Source organism: Pagrus major, chromosome 18 (genome assembly GCF_040436345.1).
Source record: "Pagrus major chromosome 18, Pma_NU_1.0".
NCBI classification, from domain to species: Eukaryota; Metazoa; Chordata; class Actinopteri; order Spariformes; family Sparidae; genus Pagrus; species Pagrus major.
In genome coordinates, this window is record NC_133232.1 from 28,687,834 (window position 1) to 28,701,977 (window position 14,144).

General features: G+C 41.2%; 3 protein-coding genes across 4 annotated transcripts; 1 reads left to right on the top strand and 2 right to left on the bottom strand.

The window, feature by feature from the left end:
* Positions 1–148: 148 nt before the first annotated feature.
* trpt1 (tRNA phosphotransferase 1) lies at positions 149–3,169 on the bottom strand. Its single transcript, XM_073486435.1, has 7 exons — positions 3,015–3,169; positions 2,639–2,720; positions 1,898–2,067; positions 944–1,121; positions 801–857; positions 590–700; positions 149–502 (listed from the first exon to the last, which is right to left on the bottom strand). Exons 1-7 carry the CDS (start codon positions 3,087–3,089, stop codon positions 480–482), a joined length of 696 nt encoding a protein of 231 aa, XP_073342536.1. The 5' UTR covers positions 3,090–3,169; the 3' UTR covers positions 149–479.
* A 95-nt stretch (positions 3,170–3,264) lies between these two features.
* Positions 3,265–10,994, top strand: zbtb3 (zinc finger and BTB domain containing 3). Of its 2 annotated transcripts, none has more exons than XM_073487491.1 (3): positions 3,265–3,334; positions 5,463–6,289; positions 7,281–10,994. In XM_073487491.1, the coding sequence occupies exons 2-3, from the start codon at positions 5,466–5,468 to the stop codon at positions 8,335–8,337; spliced, it is 1,881 nt and encodes a 626-aa protein (XP_073343592.1). In that variant the 5' UTR covers positions 3,265–3,334; positions 5,463–5,465; the 3' UTR covers positions 8,338–10,994. The 2 variants fall into 2 exon arrangements, with proteins under 2 accessions (XP_073343592.1, XP_073343593.1); XM_073487492.1 differs by lacking the exon at positions 3,265–3,334 and adding an exon at positions 3,349–3,405.
* Positions 10,581–13,254, bottom strand: rnaseh2c (ribonuclease H2, subunit C). The gene is made up of 5 exons (XM_073487493.1): positions 13,190–13,254; positions 12,510–12,671; positions 11,745–11,857; positions 11,484–11,603; positions 10,581–10,810 (listed from the first exon to the last, which is right to left on the bottom strand). Exons 2-5 carry the CDS (start codon positions 12,661–12,663, stop codon positions 10,787–10,789), a joined length of 411 nt encoding a protein of 136 aa, XP_073343594.1. The 5' UTR covers positions 12,664–12,671; positions 13,190–13,254; the 3' UTR covers positions 10,581–10,786.
* Positions 13,255–14,144: the final 890 nt, after the last annotated feature.

The following is a 14,144-nucleotide window of genomic DNA, read 5'->3' on the forward strand; positions in this document are numbered from 1 at the left end:
AGGAACTGTTGAAGCAGCCCGTTAACTAAAACCACAGTGTCTGCATCCTCCGCTTTTCCCAGACTCAACCACACACACACAATATGTCTCCAATGGTTCCTCCATTTAAAGGCCTTCCTGGTGTCAGCAGTGTTTTACGACTGCTTGGTGAAATTTTCTTGGCAGTCAATGTGTGCCATAGTTTATTTAGCAGTAACAGTGCAATAGACAAAACAAAGCCACTGTGCTCATAAATAAAAAGTGACATTTGCTAGCATAAGATGGTTGAGTTGTCGTATAAAAATAAAGTATGCGACCCTTTCAATAATGGCATGTCTGAATGGATTCTCCTATTGCTGACCACAATCGCCTCCCTAGGATGCTCCTGCCAAACAACAAGTGTTACCAAGGGAACTGAGGTAAGCATCAACCAATCCTGGGATGCTAGCACAGTCAGACGAGTCTCGCTATGACCAATGACAGAACAGTGTCCTCTGCTGTTACTGTAGTGGCAGGATGCTCCCTGAAACACAGGACAGACGTGACATCAGTGGACAAGCAAATTTAAGTTTTAAAAGAGCAGATTCTAGATTTAATTAATGTTTCTTACTTGTAGGTCTCAGTCTCAAGGCTCGGCTGAAGTATTTAGGGGGAAGTTTTCCCTCTGCGTTGCCTGCAGTCAGCAGCACACCGTTTTCTGACCAGAAGAACTCGATACCGTCTGTTCAGTTGTATGCACAAACAAAACACATGTAAGAGAGTGTGTAGCCTAAACATATAGATTGAATTGAGCGTATTGAGTCATCAGTGGCTAAACTTACCAGCGAGAGCTTTGGGGACATCGATATACACGGCTAAATCACAGTCTCTCCTCATACCTGGTGGGGAAATGAATCACACTGTAGAACCTCTTTGTCTAAATGTTCAGCTGGCATCTCTTCTGACACATACACACTCATCTCACCACTGATGACACCATCCTCCCCTGGCAGGCCCGGTGCCAGGTGGATGTGTGTCCTCTTCATGCGGTTCAGGCCCTGCTGCTGGATGGAGCTCCAGTTGCGGAGGTAAGAGCCATGAATGGCCTCAGCAGGGCAGTCTGGAGAACCAGCCAGGACCGGTTTCATCTCTAAATCCGTTACCTGGCCACAGCGATGCAACCGGTATTAACACAGCATTTAAACTGGGGGGTACACTGGAGGTTTCTGGATTAAAATCTAACACACAGTGACAAGCTAACCTGAGTAGAATGACAATTTTGTTGCTTCACTACTTGTGAGAAGCAACATTTAACTTCTGTCAGGGGAAGATAGGTAGAGAACCAGGAGGCAGTATTAAAATCCAAGGCATGAATGCATCTGTCAATGAATCAGGAGGGAATAAAATAGCATAATCAACGCTGAAGATCTATTTTAGCACCAGCCTTGGTGTTATACCCCAGTGTCTTTCTCTATCTCCACCTGACACTAATTACTCTTATGTTAGATCAAAAAAATTACATTTTCATTGTAACTGATTGTCAGAGGACTAACAGCATATGTCACCTGAAAATTAGCTTCAAAGTGATATTTCGAAGGCGTAAATTGTTTTATTATATTTGTATGCACTCAGTGGAACAGCATGGAGTGAGTTTTGAGCTATTGTGGGATCTCATAGAGTTAATTTTCCACCAGAAGAAAGTGAATCTGCAGTATAGTTTATACTATAAAATGTCTTTAATTCACTCACACTCTCTCACGCTTATAAGAGACACAGATTGAGCATCTGAGTTTCCCAATTTTGGTGTAAATTTTATACATACTGACACTGATTTTATAACATTCTGGCATGCTGGTCTGCAACCAAATTAAATATTCCCTTCTCAGTGCCACAGGTTTCCACATGTGTCTTTTCAGAGTGGCCTTTATCTGAGATTTACCTGTAATGAATGGCCCTGACTGGCTCGAATCTGCAGGCGGCCGTCCTCCGGGTGGGAGCGAAGCTTAAAGCGCTGCTTGTCATTTGTGGCCACGACTCTTTCGACATCTTCCAGTGAGTATGAGCGGAACTGTGGGTGAGTCAGGAGTTCCTCCACGAACAGAAAGCCATCTATGAGGATAAGAGTTGTTTTGGTTAGAGAATACAGATGTTGGTATTATGAATGACGCAGAAAGAAAGAACTCAAACTAACAGTAACAAGGTTAATTTATAGCAAGAATGTCACATCATGTCATGTCACATACTCAGGGTAGATTTGTTTTTAAACACCTGTTGAGTGAGCAAAAATTAGTTGCTACATTTAAAGGTAGCCTTTGTACAGTGACAGAAGAAGTACTCAGTATTTACACATACTGAAAGGAACTTTTGAGTGTTTATAAAACAGTCTCAGTTTATAATACAGATGCCTCTATATGACCGACATAAGCAAACGAGACCATCAGCGAGAAGATGGCTAGTTCTGTCTGATTATCATGATTATTCTTAATGCCTGTCAACAAGTCAGATGTTGACTTATCTTGGTTGGATAAGTCATGAGAGTAAAATTATTTTTAGTGTTTAGGATGAATTAAGAAATCTCACAGCCTAAGGAAAGAAGCTGGTACGGTATGGCACGAAAACAAAGTTTACTTTGTTTAACCAGTGAAGGGACACTTTGTGTTGCTTACACTGGACTGCTCACCTGTACCCATTTGAAGACCCATCTGGCTGGCTCCATGACGAAGAGCATAAGACATGGACTTAGACAGGCGGACATCTCTGTCCTGGTAGGGGAGAGGGCATTACTCATAACACACACACAGAGAGAGAGAGAGAGAGAGAGAGAGAGAGAGAGAGAGAGAGAGACAGAGAGAGAGAGACAGAGAGAGAGAGAGAGAGAGATTCAGCTCTAATAATAGCTCTGGTTTAAATATAGCAACTTGACTTTACCATACCTAACAATTCACATAGATCAACTGAAACTTAATACAGAGGTGTTATTAATCAGAAACCAGTCTCTGGAATATTAAAGACATTGGGTAATATCCCAATTTATAGGGGCTACTATACCCCCTCACCTCTCCACCACGATTTCCTCTCCTTCCTCTCCCTCCTCTGCCTCCTCGTCCTCCTCTGTCACTGTACTGCGCCATCAATTCTAGTAGCTTCAATTTTTTTTTACCAAAAGCTACACATTAATGTTCAGATTCCTGTCAACACACCATGGCTGCTGTATTCATGGGACAGCCGTGCTGCTTCCTCACTTCCTGTTTGTTTCTGCTGTCAGCCTGAAGGGGGCGCTGTGGCCGCCCGCCGGGCTGCGGTACACTGACAGACACCACAGAGGAAAAGCAGCATTGTGTCCTGAAAGAAAACACCTCTCGGACAGCAGCTGGAGGTAGGAACATTTTCATCGTACCCAAGAAAAACGGGAGGGTTTAACTCGGAGTCGATGCTGGCTGTTTCCGGGTAACTTACAACTCGTGCTCATGTGTCCACACAGAAAACCCGGAGAGCTGCCGATGATGGGATTTTACACAGAGGCTGAGCTAACTCGGCTAATCAGTGTTAGCATAGTTGAGCTGTGGCTGCCTGTTTTTCTTGACAGGCAGCCTCGTCATTTGGGTCGTCTGTATTACATATGGCATGCTGTTTGACAAGTTTATTTCTACTTTAGCCACGTGTTCTTGGCTTTCTTTGCATAAAGTTGGCGTTTCAAATTGTGGTTTAGCTCCGACACGAAACTGCTAGTTGACAGAAAGGCACGTCACCATGGAAACGTAACGTTAACGGACGACTCTCAACTAGAAAATACATTTCCTGGAGTAAACACGGCGTGAATACTTACAGATAAATGAGTTTTAAAGTACTGCTGGAACTGCAGAAATTAATTATCTGAAGGAACCCGTATCCCTGGTACTGTACAGCTTGTGTCCTAAAATATTTTCCTTCTAAGTTGTTACATGTTTATGTTATTGCTGTTTTAAGATGCTAATTTTTCCTTAACTCGGCTAAGCATGAATGTGCCTTTTGATGTCCTTATGGTGGATAAAACATGATAAAGTGCCCTCTAGGGTGCCCTTCCAATGGAGAAAACGTAATGAAGTGCCTCCCAGGATGCGCTTCCAGTGGAGAAAATGTGATTAAGAGCCCTCTAGGGTGCCCTTCGTATGGAGAAAACATGATAAAGTGCCCTCCACGGTGCACGTCCAGGCAACAAAACATGATAAAGTGCCCTCTAGGGTGCCCTTCCAGTGGAGAAAACATGATAAAGTGCCCTCCAGGGTGCACGTCCAGTGGAGAAAACATGATAAAGTGCCCTCCAGGGTGCACGTCCAGGGAACAAAAAATGTTAAAGTGCCCTACAATGTGCGCTTCCCGTGGAGAAAACATGATAAAGTGCCCTCTTTTTATTTGATTGACCCCTGTGCCCGAAACATCCTGAGTCCGCCCAAGGAACCTAATAAAGACACTGAATTTTGCTTTGGTGCCAGACTGTGGTGACAGCTGTATTGAAGTCCATTGGATGATGCATGAAGAAACACACCATGTATAGGTCGTATGACTTCTGATGAAGAAATGCCTCAACAAAATTAAAGTACACACTTCGGAGAGAAGGTTGACAATGGATTTTGTTATCGACACATTGTTTGTTCCTCCACTTTGTGTAGGAAAGGCTCCTGTTTACTGTGTAATTGCATCGTCTCATCAGCGGAAATCAGTCTGACTGGCCCTGTTTGATCACAATATTATCAGCCAGTCATTGGGAAAAAGTTCGGTGGTTAACTTACTCTCTGAATTGTGTTGGAGGTGCTGGAGGCATTTCGTCATCAGAAGTCGTACAACGTAGGTTTGTTTGGTTCTGGTGTGTTTCCCCATGCAGCTCCCATTGACTTCAATAGAGCTGTCACCACAGTCTGGCACCAAAGCAAGATTCGGTGACGTAATGACCCTTCCTTCTTTTTCAGGTTCCTTGAGTGTCCCACCATGCTTTAAAAAAAGGACAACATTGTGTCCTAAAATCTTTTTCTTTTAAGTAGTTACGTGTTCATTTTATTGCTTGTTTAAGATGTTGATCTTTCCTTACTTTAGCGAAGCATTAATGTGCCCCCATGTTTGTAAAGATGCCACAAAAGAGCCCTCTTAGATGCTTCTTTAGAAGATAAAACATGGTTAAGTGGCACAGTGTGCAAGAAAAGTGAAAGTGCTCTCAAATGGGCCCTTTCAGTGGAAATAAGTATAATCCACACACCTCATTTTACACAGTTTTCAGGAGGACTGTTTCTTCTTTTAAGAAAAGAACCAGCAGGTGCAGCCAAAACTATCTGCTTGGTTTTATGCCTTTAGTGGTATGTGAGATGACTGAATGTTACATTTGAGCTAGCTGTTACTTTCTAAACAAATCATAGAGAACTGACAACAAAACCACTCATACTTTTTGCAGCTGAATATGACAGTGCAGTGACATCAGCATTGTCTCTTTCTGTCCCCGTTTTCTCTCATTTTAATCTGTCTCTGCTGCTCAGGTGATGGAGTTCCCCCAGCATTCCCAGCAGCTGCTGTCAGCTCTGTGCTCCCAGCGCCAGCGGGGCTTCCTCTGTGACTGCACTGTCCTGGTCGGCTCATCCCGTTTCCTGGCTCACAGGGCTGTTTTGGCCTCCTGCTCGCCTTTTTTCCACATGTTCTACTCAGACTCTCCAGGGATTAGTGGTGGAAATGGCACCAGCAGCTCCGTCACACTCGACAGCGACATTGTCACGGCTGCTGCATTTGGCATGCTCTTGGACTTTGTCTATGAAGGGGTGCTGCGGCTGGATGAGGCTCCACCAGTGGAGGACATATTGGCTGCTGCAAGCTTTCTGCACATGAACGAGGTGGTGAGAGTGTGTAAAAGACGACTGCAGAGACGAGGGCCTCTGGCTGAGGCAGACAGTACTCGCTCTGAAGAGAGTGGTGGGGCGAGGAGGGCAATAGAGACAGGAAGGGAGGGTGGGGGTGATGGTGGAGCTGAGCCTGCGGTGGCCATGGCAGGAGATCACTCGAATCTTGTCGCCATGGCAGCGCCACTTTCCTCAGTGTCAGTTTCAGCAGAGAGGAGTCCGTTGGAGTGTGAGCGGAGGACTGGTAGGGGGTCATCAGAGACACGAGTTCAGACTCCTTTGAGCCCTGACCTTGCTGACACCACGCAGCCAGGCATGGACGCCCCTCCTCTGCCCCCAGGTGGAGAGCTGGTGCAGGGCCTCATGGTGGGCCCGTCTGCCCTTACATCAGGAGGTTACACCAGGTTGAGGGCTGGAGGTCATGGAGAGGGGTCGGTACTCTGCAGCCCTTGCAGCACCACTGAGACATACAGGTATGGGTCGGTTGGGAATTTCTAGACTGTTCTAACTTGAAAAAAATAGGAACACTCCAAAAACAACAGTTTACTCTGAATATTAGAATATAATATAATATAATATTTAAGCCGTTATTTAAAATCGAACCATTGAAGTTGCACTCATTTACAATGATGTTGAGTTACTGTTAAGTTAAAATAGGACAAAAACAAATAAAAAAACAGTAAGAATCGGTTCATTTAAAGTTTAAAGTTCAAAGCAGAATAAAAGCAGAAAAGAAGTTGAAAGAGCATGCGAATCACAATCAGAAACTCCATTCAAAAAGTACAATACATTTAAAAAATAAGAAAACATAACAAGCTCATTGAGTTAACTTTTTGTTATTAACCATACAGCTCATGTGAGATGCTCTCATAAATTCTGCCTTTTGAATCAAGTGTTTTTTTTATTATTTATAATTCCTTAGCCTATTTATTGTTTATTATTAAAGCCAGCTGACATTTGGCATCTATATCCAGGAACTCTCATGCGATGAACAGCAATATAATATCTTAAATTCCAAGTCTAAACTGATATCATGTAGGTCTGTATATAATTGTATTTAACAATACTGATATGCATCCCAAGATAGTACTTTTTCTGGAGGATCAGTTTTTAGATAAATCCAGATGGGTATAGCTTTTAATCAATCCTCAATCAGTCCTGTTCTTTGATTTGCAACAATAATCTGTTCTGACTGGAGATATTAAAGACATTTTTTTAAATCAACTTTCAGTGTATATTGTCCGATCTAATTCCCCCACAAAAACATCATAGAAAGTAAGCAAAATAAAAGTGAAAATTATGCCCAATATTTAGATGAAAGTGTAGTTTGACACCTTTAGTTTAAGTGCACTCTTCTCTATGTACACTGGGTTGTTTCTCCATGTACTGATGGACATTTTTACAATTTGTTGTTAAGAAACGGTTGTTTACAGAACATCCTCTTTTGTTTCTGTTGTTCACCAGCCACAGCAGTAACCAGCAGCCCTCCTCTTCTTCCTCCATGGTGCCAGTGAGCCAGGCTTCTGGTCCATCAGCGGTTGCTCAGTCCCAGTCAGGGTCCAGCCTTTCCCCCAGCCCCCATCATGACTCTGTAAGGAAACCCTCAGAGACTGGCCACAGAGGTACATCAAGTGGAGGACAACAGATGGTCATGTTAATCCAATCATCATCACTAGTGTCAAACTTAGAAACAAACCCGACAAACTCGCCTCCACAGCGTGCAACTCCCCAGATTCGAATCCAGAGTGCTGTGTCACTCCAACGCCAAAGCTTGAACTTCCACATTTCTGAAACCCAAACCATTAAGAGACCTGAGAGGGATATGAGAGCTATGGGCCATGTGAGGACAGATGACAATGATGGAGAGAATGTGAAAGTCAAAGTGGAGGCCATTGTTATATCGGACGAGGAGTTAGAGGAGGAGAGAGAGGAAAGCAGGGAGGGGGAACCAGTAATGGAAGTAGACGATGAGTTTGGGGATGACATGCAAGAAGAGGAGCTGAACGACCCTCAGTTTCTCTCCTCCCACCAACAGGATCTCCTACAAATGTCATTCAAAAGCCATTCAAATGACTACTCCTTCCCTCTCTCTCCCTCCTCCTCCTCCTCCGGTGCTGGGCCTTCCTCCCAGGACACTTCCTCCTTCACCGCCTCTCTCATTCCTTCATCTGCAGCTCAGCATCATTCAGACCACCCTGCCTACTTTCAGGACTTTCAGGACTCTATGGGGAACATTGTGGAGGATGTTCCCACATGTGGAGTCTGTGGAAAGACTTTCTCATGTACATACACACTAAGGCGCCATGCCATTGTACACACACGTGAACGTCCGTACGAGTGTCGCTACTGCTACCGGAGCTACACACAATCAGGCGACCTGTACCGACACATTCGCAAAGCTCATGACCACACGCTGCCGGCCAAACGCAGCAAGTCAGACATGGAGCCGTCCCTGCCAACACAACCACCACAACAACAACAACAACAACCACCACCACCACCACCACCTTCTCTGAGCTAGCATTCAAACAGACACACTGTGGTATTTCTATACTTATACACAACTTGATATCCTAACTCTAATTCTGCCTTTAAACCTAAATCAGGTGGGGCTGCGACAAATGATTATTTTCTGGATTAATCAATTAGTTTTTAAAAATCACCCAAATCACCTCCAAATGTCCTGTCATGTCTGACCAACAGTTCGAAACTAAAAAATATTTAGTTTGCTATCAAAAGAGACTAAAGGAACTGGTAAAGTAGAAACTGTTACCAGAGGATGTTTGCATTTTTTCTTTAAAAAAATCAACTCAAAACTATTAGAGCTGTTATGACAATAAATAATAAGGATGAAATGTACTCACTTTGAATAATTTTCCATCTTAAACTGTCAAAATTCAGATTAAGAAATATCAGGCCTCAATTCATGGTCTTCATTTCAGTCATCCAAAACATTTAACTGATTTTATTTATATATTCATTTTCTTTTTCAGCATTAAACACAACAGCTACTAACCTCAGGCTTTTGCATCCTTTGCATTCTCACTAATCAAATGACCAAAGTTTTGTATAAAGCCCTCTCAACAAGTAACTTTGACTCTGTTGGCACCTATTTAAAAAGAAAGTGGCACAGTTTCCACTAGATGACACCTCTCAATTGAAACCTTCTGGCTCAATTTTTAAAAAAAAAATCTAAATATTTTTATATTTGTAAACACCCTGAATACACCCTGGCTTTCTATTATACTGAGGACATTTATGCCTATAAGTACAGAAATACGATAACTCATACAGGCACACATTCAGAGTAAACACCAGCGGTGTGGCAGTGATATAAGAGCTCATTCATCACACCCTTTATGTTCATGTATGACCATTGTCTCACTAGAACTGATTGATTTTAATCGATGTTTATATTTAAAATTGATTTTATGACATTGTGCTACTCTTTTACGGTTTTGTTTGTATTTTTTCACAAGAGTCACAAGATGTACAAAAATCTCTCAAAGACTTGTGTGACATCCCACAGCTGGTGTTTGCTACTCAAAACAGTAATAAGGGAAAGCTGTTGTATTTTTTTATCAGTTACATGAAATGTAATGTGTACGACTGCCTTTTTAGCGTGTGGCTTTTAGCCCGCAAAGTTTGTCTGTAACTGTAGTAGAATTGTACTGTCTGTGTTTTATTTAGTGGATGAAACCAACTGTTGACTTAGAAGGAAATACCTGCACACATTTTAAAATTACAGTCAGATAGTGCATCAGTTTTGATGAGGCCACTTAATCAACAGCAGATGTACACAGATGTTTATCCAGTGAAGTAGGAAATCAACTGTGCCAAATGGCCTTTCTTTTGCCTTGTTTGTTTATCTTCTTTGTCCTTCCTTTTTTTCTTTTAAGCAAGAAATCTTGAGGATTGCTTAATGGGCCAGCTGACTCAAGAGTAATATCAGAGTGGCAGCTATACAAACTAATGACATTCTTTAAATGCTGAAGAAAGGTGCTTAATTTCTCCTCTGCGTTAGAAAGACAGGACAATATCTTACATTAACAAGATTGTGGCCCAACAATTTTCTGCTCCAGAAGTTTTTACCTGACGAACCATTTCATGCATTTCCAGTGGCTGTCCAGTAGTCTTCTGTAAATTCAGTCAGATCGCTTTGCACTGTGGCTGTCTTGTCCAAACTTGTGATTTTGCGACTAATTTCATGCACCTTGCTTGACATTCGGGGTCAATTAATAGTTTAGGAATAGGAAACTGGTGTATTGTTCAGTTTCCAGCCTATATCCCCTGGTAGGATAGCAGTGGAGGAGTGAATACGTTTGGGGATTCACCCTTAATGTGTTTGGCTTTTCTTACTGGCCATGTGAGCTTTCCTTCTGTAGTGTTTCTCCTGTAGTATGACAGAATATACAGTTTGAGCACACTTTGACACCTACAGTAATTCTGCCGTCTCTTTAAATGTTTAAATTGAAACTTTAAATGTGCCTGAATGACTTTTTTGACACTTTGAATTTGTTGTCCTGCACCAGGTTTTACAGTCTCTGTACAATGAAAATGGACTAGTATTGGTAGTTACATACAAACCTAAGAGTTTTACACAGATATTCATAGGTTCACAGAGTCAGTGATTCCTTAGAGGGCTTCATGGTAGCTAGTGTGCAAAAAGCTCAATGTCACCTTGTGAATAAACACTGTTCAGTAGAAACAATGTGTAAGTAAATATTGTATTGTTTCAGTGATATCACACAATGCACTGGCCAGTCAATTTTATCTTTTTTTTTTTATTTCACTACAAAAAGAACATATACAAAAATATAAACATTACATCTGTGATTGATTGCTCTGCCACAGTAACACTTGACCTGGTCAGCATTTCTTAAATCTTCTCATGTCTGTAGCCAGTAACCAGCAAACTGTACATTTCATTCCTAACACGATGGGGTGATGCCAACCTGCCACCTCTGTCTTCAGTCATCTACTGGCCCGTGGATCTGTAAAGAGAGAAAATATCAGCATCCATCTACATCAAATGTATCTGCCTCTGTGTCCTTGTATTTTAATGATATTCGGATGAAATATTGTTGTAAATGCAGCTGTTTCTGTCAATTTGACAGTATTTGTTAAACTGAGGAAAAACAATAAAAAGGACAACTGTTCCAACAGAAATTTCTTCAACCCAGAAATACATTTTTTATTTTAACCATATTGTTTATCTACTTCTGCAGGTGGTGAGCATGTGGTAGGACACAAAGGTAATAGGCTGTAGAATTAATTTTAACAGCTTACATGACAGAGACATGTGTTGTTGTTTTTTATATGAAAATTATTGTAAGTAAATCAGACTAGGTTTATTCATCACAACAAAAATCAGTTTACAAGGACATTACAAATTTACTAATTAAAATTTGTTAAGTAAAAATGTGGATAAAGAAGACTTCATCCCAATAACTTTACTAATCCTGCTTAATGAGACAAGCCACTCATCGCTCAAAAAACAAGTTAAAGACTTGAAATACTTTCTTTTTTTACTTAGTCCTTTGAGACATGCTTGTGCTTAAAGGTTACATATTACTGTAAATAAAGGACCTCGCCATTAACTATAGCCTACATAATGATTAAACCAGGCTTTTTAAAGTCAGCTGTAAAAAAAAAAAAAAGACTCACTGCCTCAGCCAACTCTGGCCAATCCATTGCCATCACAACTGTATCATCAGAGTTTGGAGGTGTCTCCAGGTTCCAGTAGGTCAGCTTGTCAAACACAGAGGATAACCTCACTGTCCTGTCCTGGACAGACAGACAGACAGACACAGACACAGACACACACACAACATTTAGCATCATGTAGACATAGTAACAACCTGTATTCCCCATGCAGTCAGTGCTTTGTCATATATTTTTCTTAAGCGTGACATCAGTGATATTTACCTCTTGGTCCGAGCCAGGCTTGTCGATCTCTTTCAGCACTAAGCCAGTGTAGCCCTGTGGACAGCTGAGCTCCTGCCCCTTCAACCCACGCCCTCTGAAAGACACTGTCTTCTCTGCAACAGGAAAAATAAACAAGAGTTGTAAGAGACAGTTTTCCTCCACTTTAAACGATTGATATTGAAATGTTGAGATATCCCTTTCTAAATCTGTGACTAGTTGAAGTCCTTAACTACTAGATAGATTTTGAAACCATTCCTCATTAAATCATGGCATCCTAAATCACTTACCAAGAGCTGTAGATTATACATTTGGAATGATAATGCTACTTAAATTGATTTGTAAAGACAAGTAACTTATCCATTCCCTCATAATGAGGATCGCGGTGGAACAAACACCGATCCTGACCTGGGATCTATCTGAACTAAAGAAGCACAACAATCTTTGAAACAGATGGGTCAAACAGCTGGATACCAGTACACTTTTATCTTTGGGACAAAAGACCCATATTGGGTCTAGTGGTTATAAGAGAAAGCAGCATATAATGGTTCAAACCAGTATCTTTACACGACTGTCCAATTAAAACATGGTCACCAGTGTATAGACAGATTTAGAGAAATTTAGAATTGACCTTCCAGCTGTAACATTACGAGAAGAAAGGAGAAACTCCACATTTGGTGATATGTTTGATGGTTTTTATCTCCACCATTGTTTTCTATGAACTGGTTCAATAGAAATGACAAGACATCAAACATATTCTGCGTTTACCATGTTTGCGGTCTTTAGTGGTGGCAGCGATGTATTGTGAGACCTGGGCCGGCCCATCGTGTTCAATCTCACAGGGCATCAGGTGGACTGTGGCTCTCTGTGCCTGGCCCACAGATGACACCTGAACACGAGTAACACTTGTGTTACAGGACATCCTGCAACCTGAAGACAGAAGAGGACAAAACACACAAATGATAACAAGTTACACTCTTGTATTCCATTTAAACCAAAAATGTCTTTTAACATAACAAGCAGCCTCAGCAACCTTTACTGTGAAGGGTTTTTTTCCCCCCCAACTAAAACTAGTTATCACTATTTATTAACTGCAGGTGTCACTAAAGGGTTGTTATCCCTCTCTGTTGATGTAAGTTAACCTGACTAACTTTAATTATGGCACAGTTCGTTAATATGTACAATGAATCATATTCTGAAGGCTTCTATAACAAGTGCTTTTGTGGATAAACATCAGTATCAGAAGCTGTCAAGTCTTTAATAACTCCTTGTCAGGCCGAAGTGTGGGAGCTTTTACACAAACCAGTGCAGACTTTCCCTAAAATAAACGGCTTCGCTTATAAAATATTTTGTCATATTAGCGTGATTTATCAGTTCCTCTTAAACATTGTCAAACATGCTGTTAAATTACTACAAAGGCGATTTGTAAAACATTACTCAAACATTACCTTTCAGCAGTTTTCCAAACGTTTAAGCGAAATGAAATGTAAAATTGGACCTCTTCCGGTTTGCGCCAGTCGCTGCGTGTGATTGGACGAGAGCGTCTTCTTCTACGCTCGTAGATATTTTGGCGGGTTCTTTCTGTTCGGCCAGAGGAGGCCTCCCCCCTTTGGTGAGACATTACTTTCCCACTTTTCTTACCTTTTCTCTGCCTTTCTCTAAACTTTTGTGTTTTATTATGCCTTTCTCCAAACGTTTATTGAGTACATATCTAATTTTGAAAATTACTTACTCTGTGTTACATTACATCTTGATATTGTACTCATGTAATAATGTAGTAATGACGACTGAGTAGTCACAAACCAAGATAGTTTGTTTATAAATCTGCCAAAGTCTATCAATGTTTATGTTCTCCAGCTTATCCATTCACTCTCTAGTTTATGTATACTGGTCAAGATCATAGACATTTCTGCACTTCCCTCTATTATTGAAGGAACTTTAAATGTTTTAGATTTCTAAAATAGTGCTCAAAAACTATATATACTCAAAAAATAATTTCCTTGCTGTAGTGGTGAATCACTGTAAAATTGATACAGAGTAAATGCTGCATAAAGTCACTGTTTTAGGCAAATTATTTAGATTCTTGTAAGGCTACATGAATTTGAAGATAACATCAGGTAATAGGAGATGTAGTCTCTTGGAAGTTTAAAATGAAGACTCTCTAAATGCAATGCGGGATCATGGTGTAAAGATCCAGATGTCTTTATGTAATACCAGCTCTTGAAATAGTCCATTTTACTTTAGCGGAGCATTGTGGCAACGACACGTGTATAAACAATTGAGATACCTTTTCACAATCACGTGAACATGTTTGGCATTTGGGGGTGTCATCGGACAGCATCACAATTCAGGAGCGATATGTTGGGAAATTAGAGCTTTGGAGCACATTTAGCAGCAATGTAG

Coding starts and splice junctions, on each gene's coding strand:
- trpt1 (XM_073486435.1), bottom strand. CDS start 3,089: ATGGCGCAGTACAGTGACAGAGGAGGACGAGGAGGCAGAGGAGGGAGA. Junction 2,068..2,638: donor GGGTCTTCAAATGGGTACAG/GTGAGCAGTCCA, acceptor TTATCCTCATAG/ATGGCTTTCTGTTCGTGGAG. Junction 503..589: donor CTTGAGACTGAGACCTACAA/GTAAGAAACATT, acceptor CCTGTGTTTCAG/GGAGCATCCTGCCACTACAG.
- zbtb3 (XM_073487491.1), top strand. CDS start 5,466: ATGGAGTTCCCCCAGCATTCCCAGCAGCTGCTGTCAGCTCTGTGCTCC. Junction 6,290..7,280: donor AGCACCACTGAGACATACAG/GTATGGGTCGGT, acceptor GTTGTTCACCAG/CCACAGCAGTAACCAGCAGC.
- rnaseh2c (XM_073487493.1), bottom strand. CDS start 12,663: ATGTCCTGTAACACAAGTGTTACTCGTGTTCAGGTGTCATCTGTGGGC. Junction 11,604..11,744: donor AGCCTGGCTCGGACCAAGAG/GTAAATATCACT, acceptor CTGTCTGTCCAG/GACAGGACAGTGAGGTTATC. Junction 10,811..11,483: donor GGCCAGAGTTGGCTGAGGCA/GTGAGTCTTTTT, acceptor CTCTCTTTACAG/ATCCACGGGCCAGTAGATGA.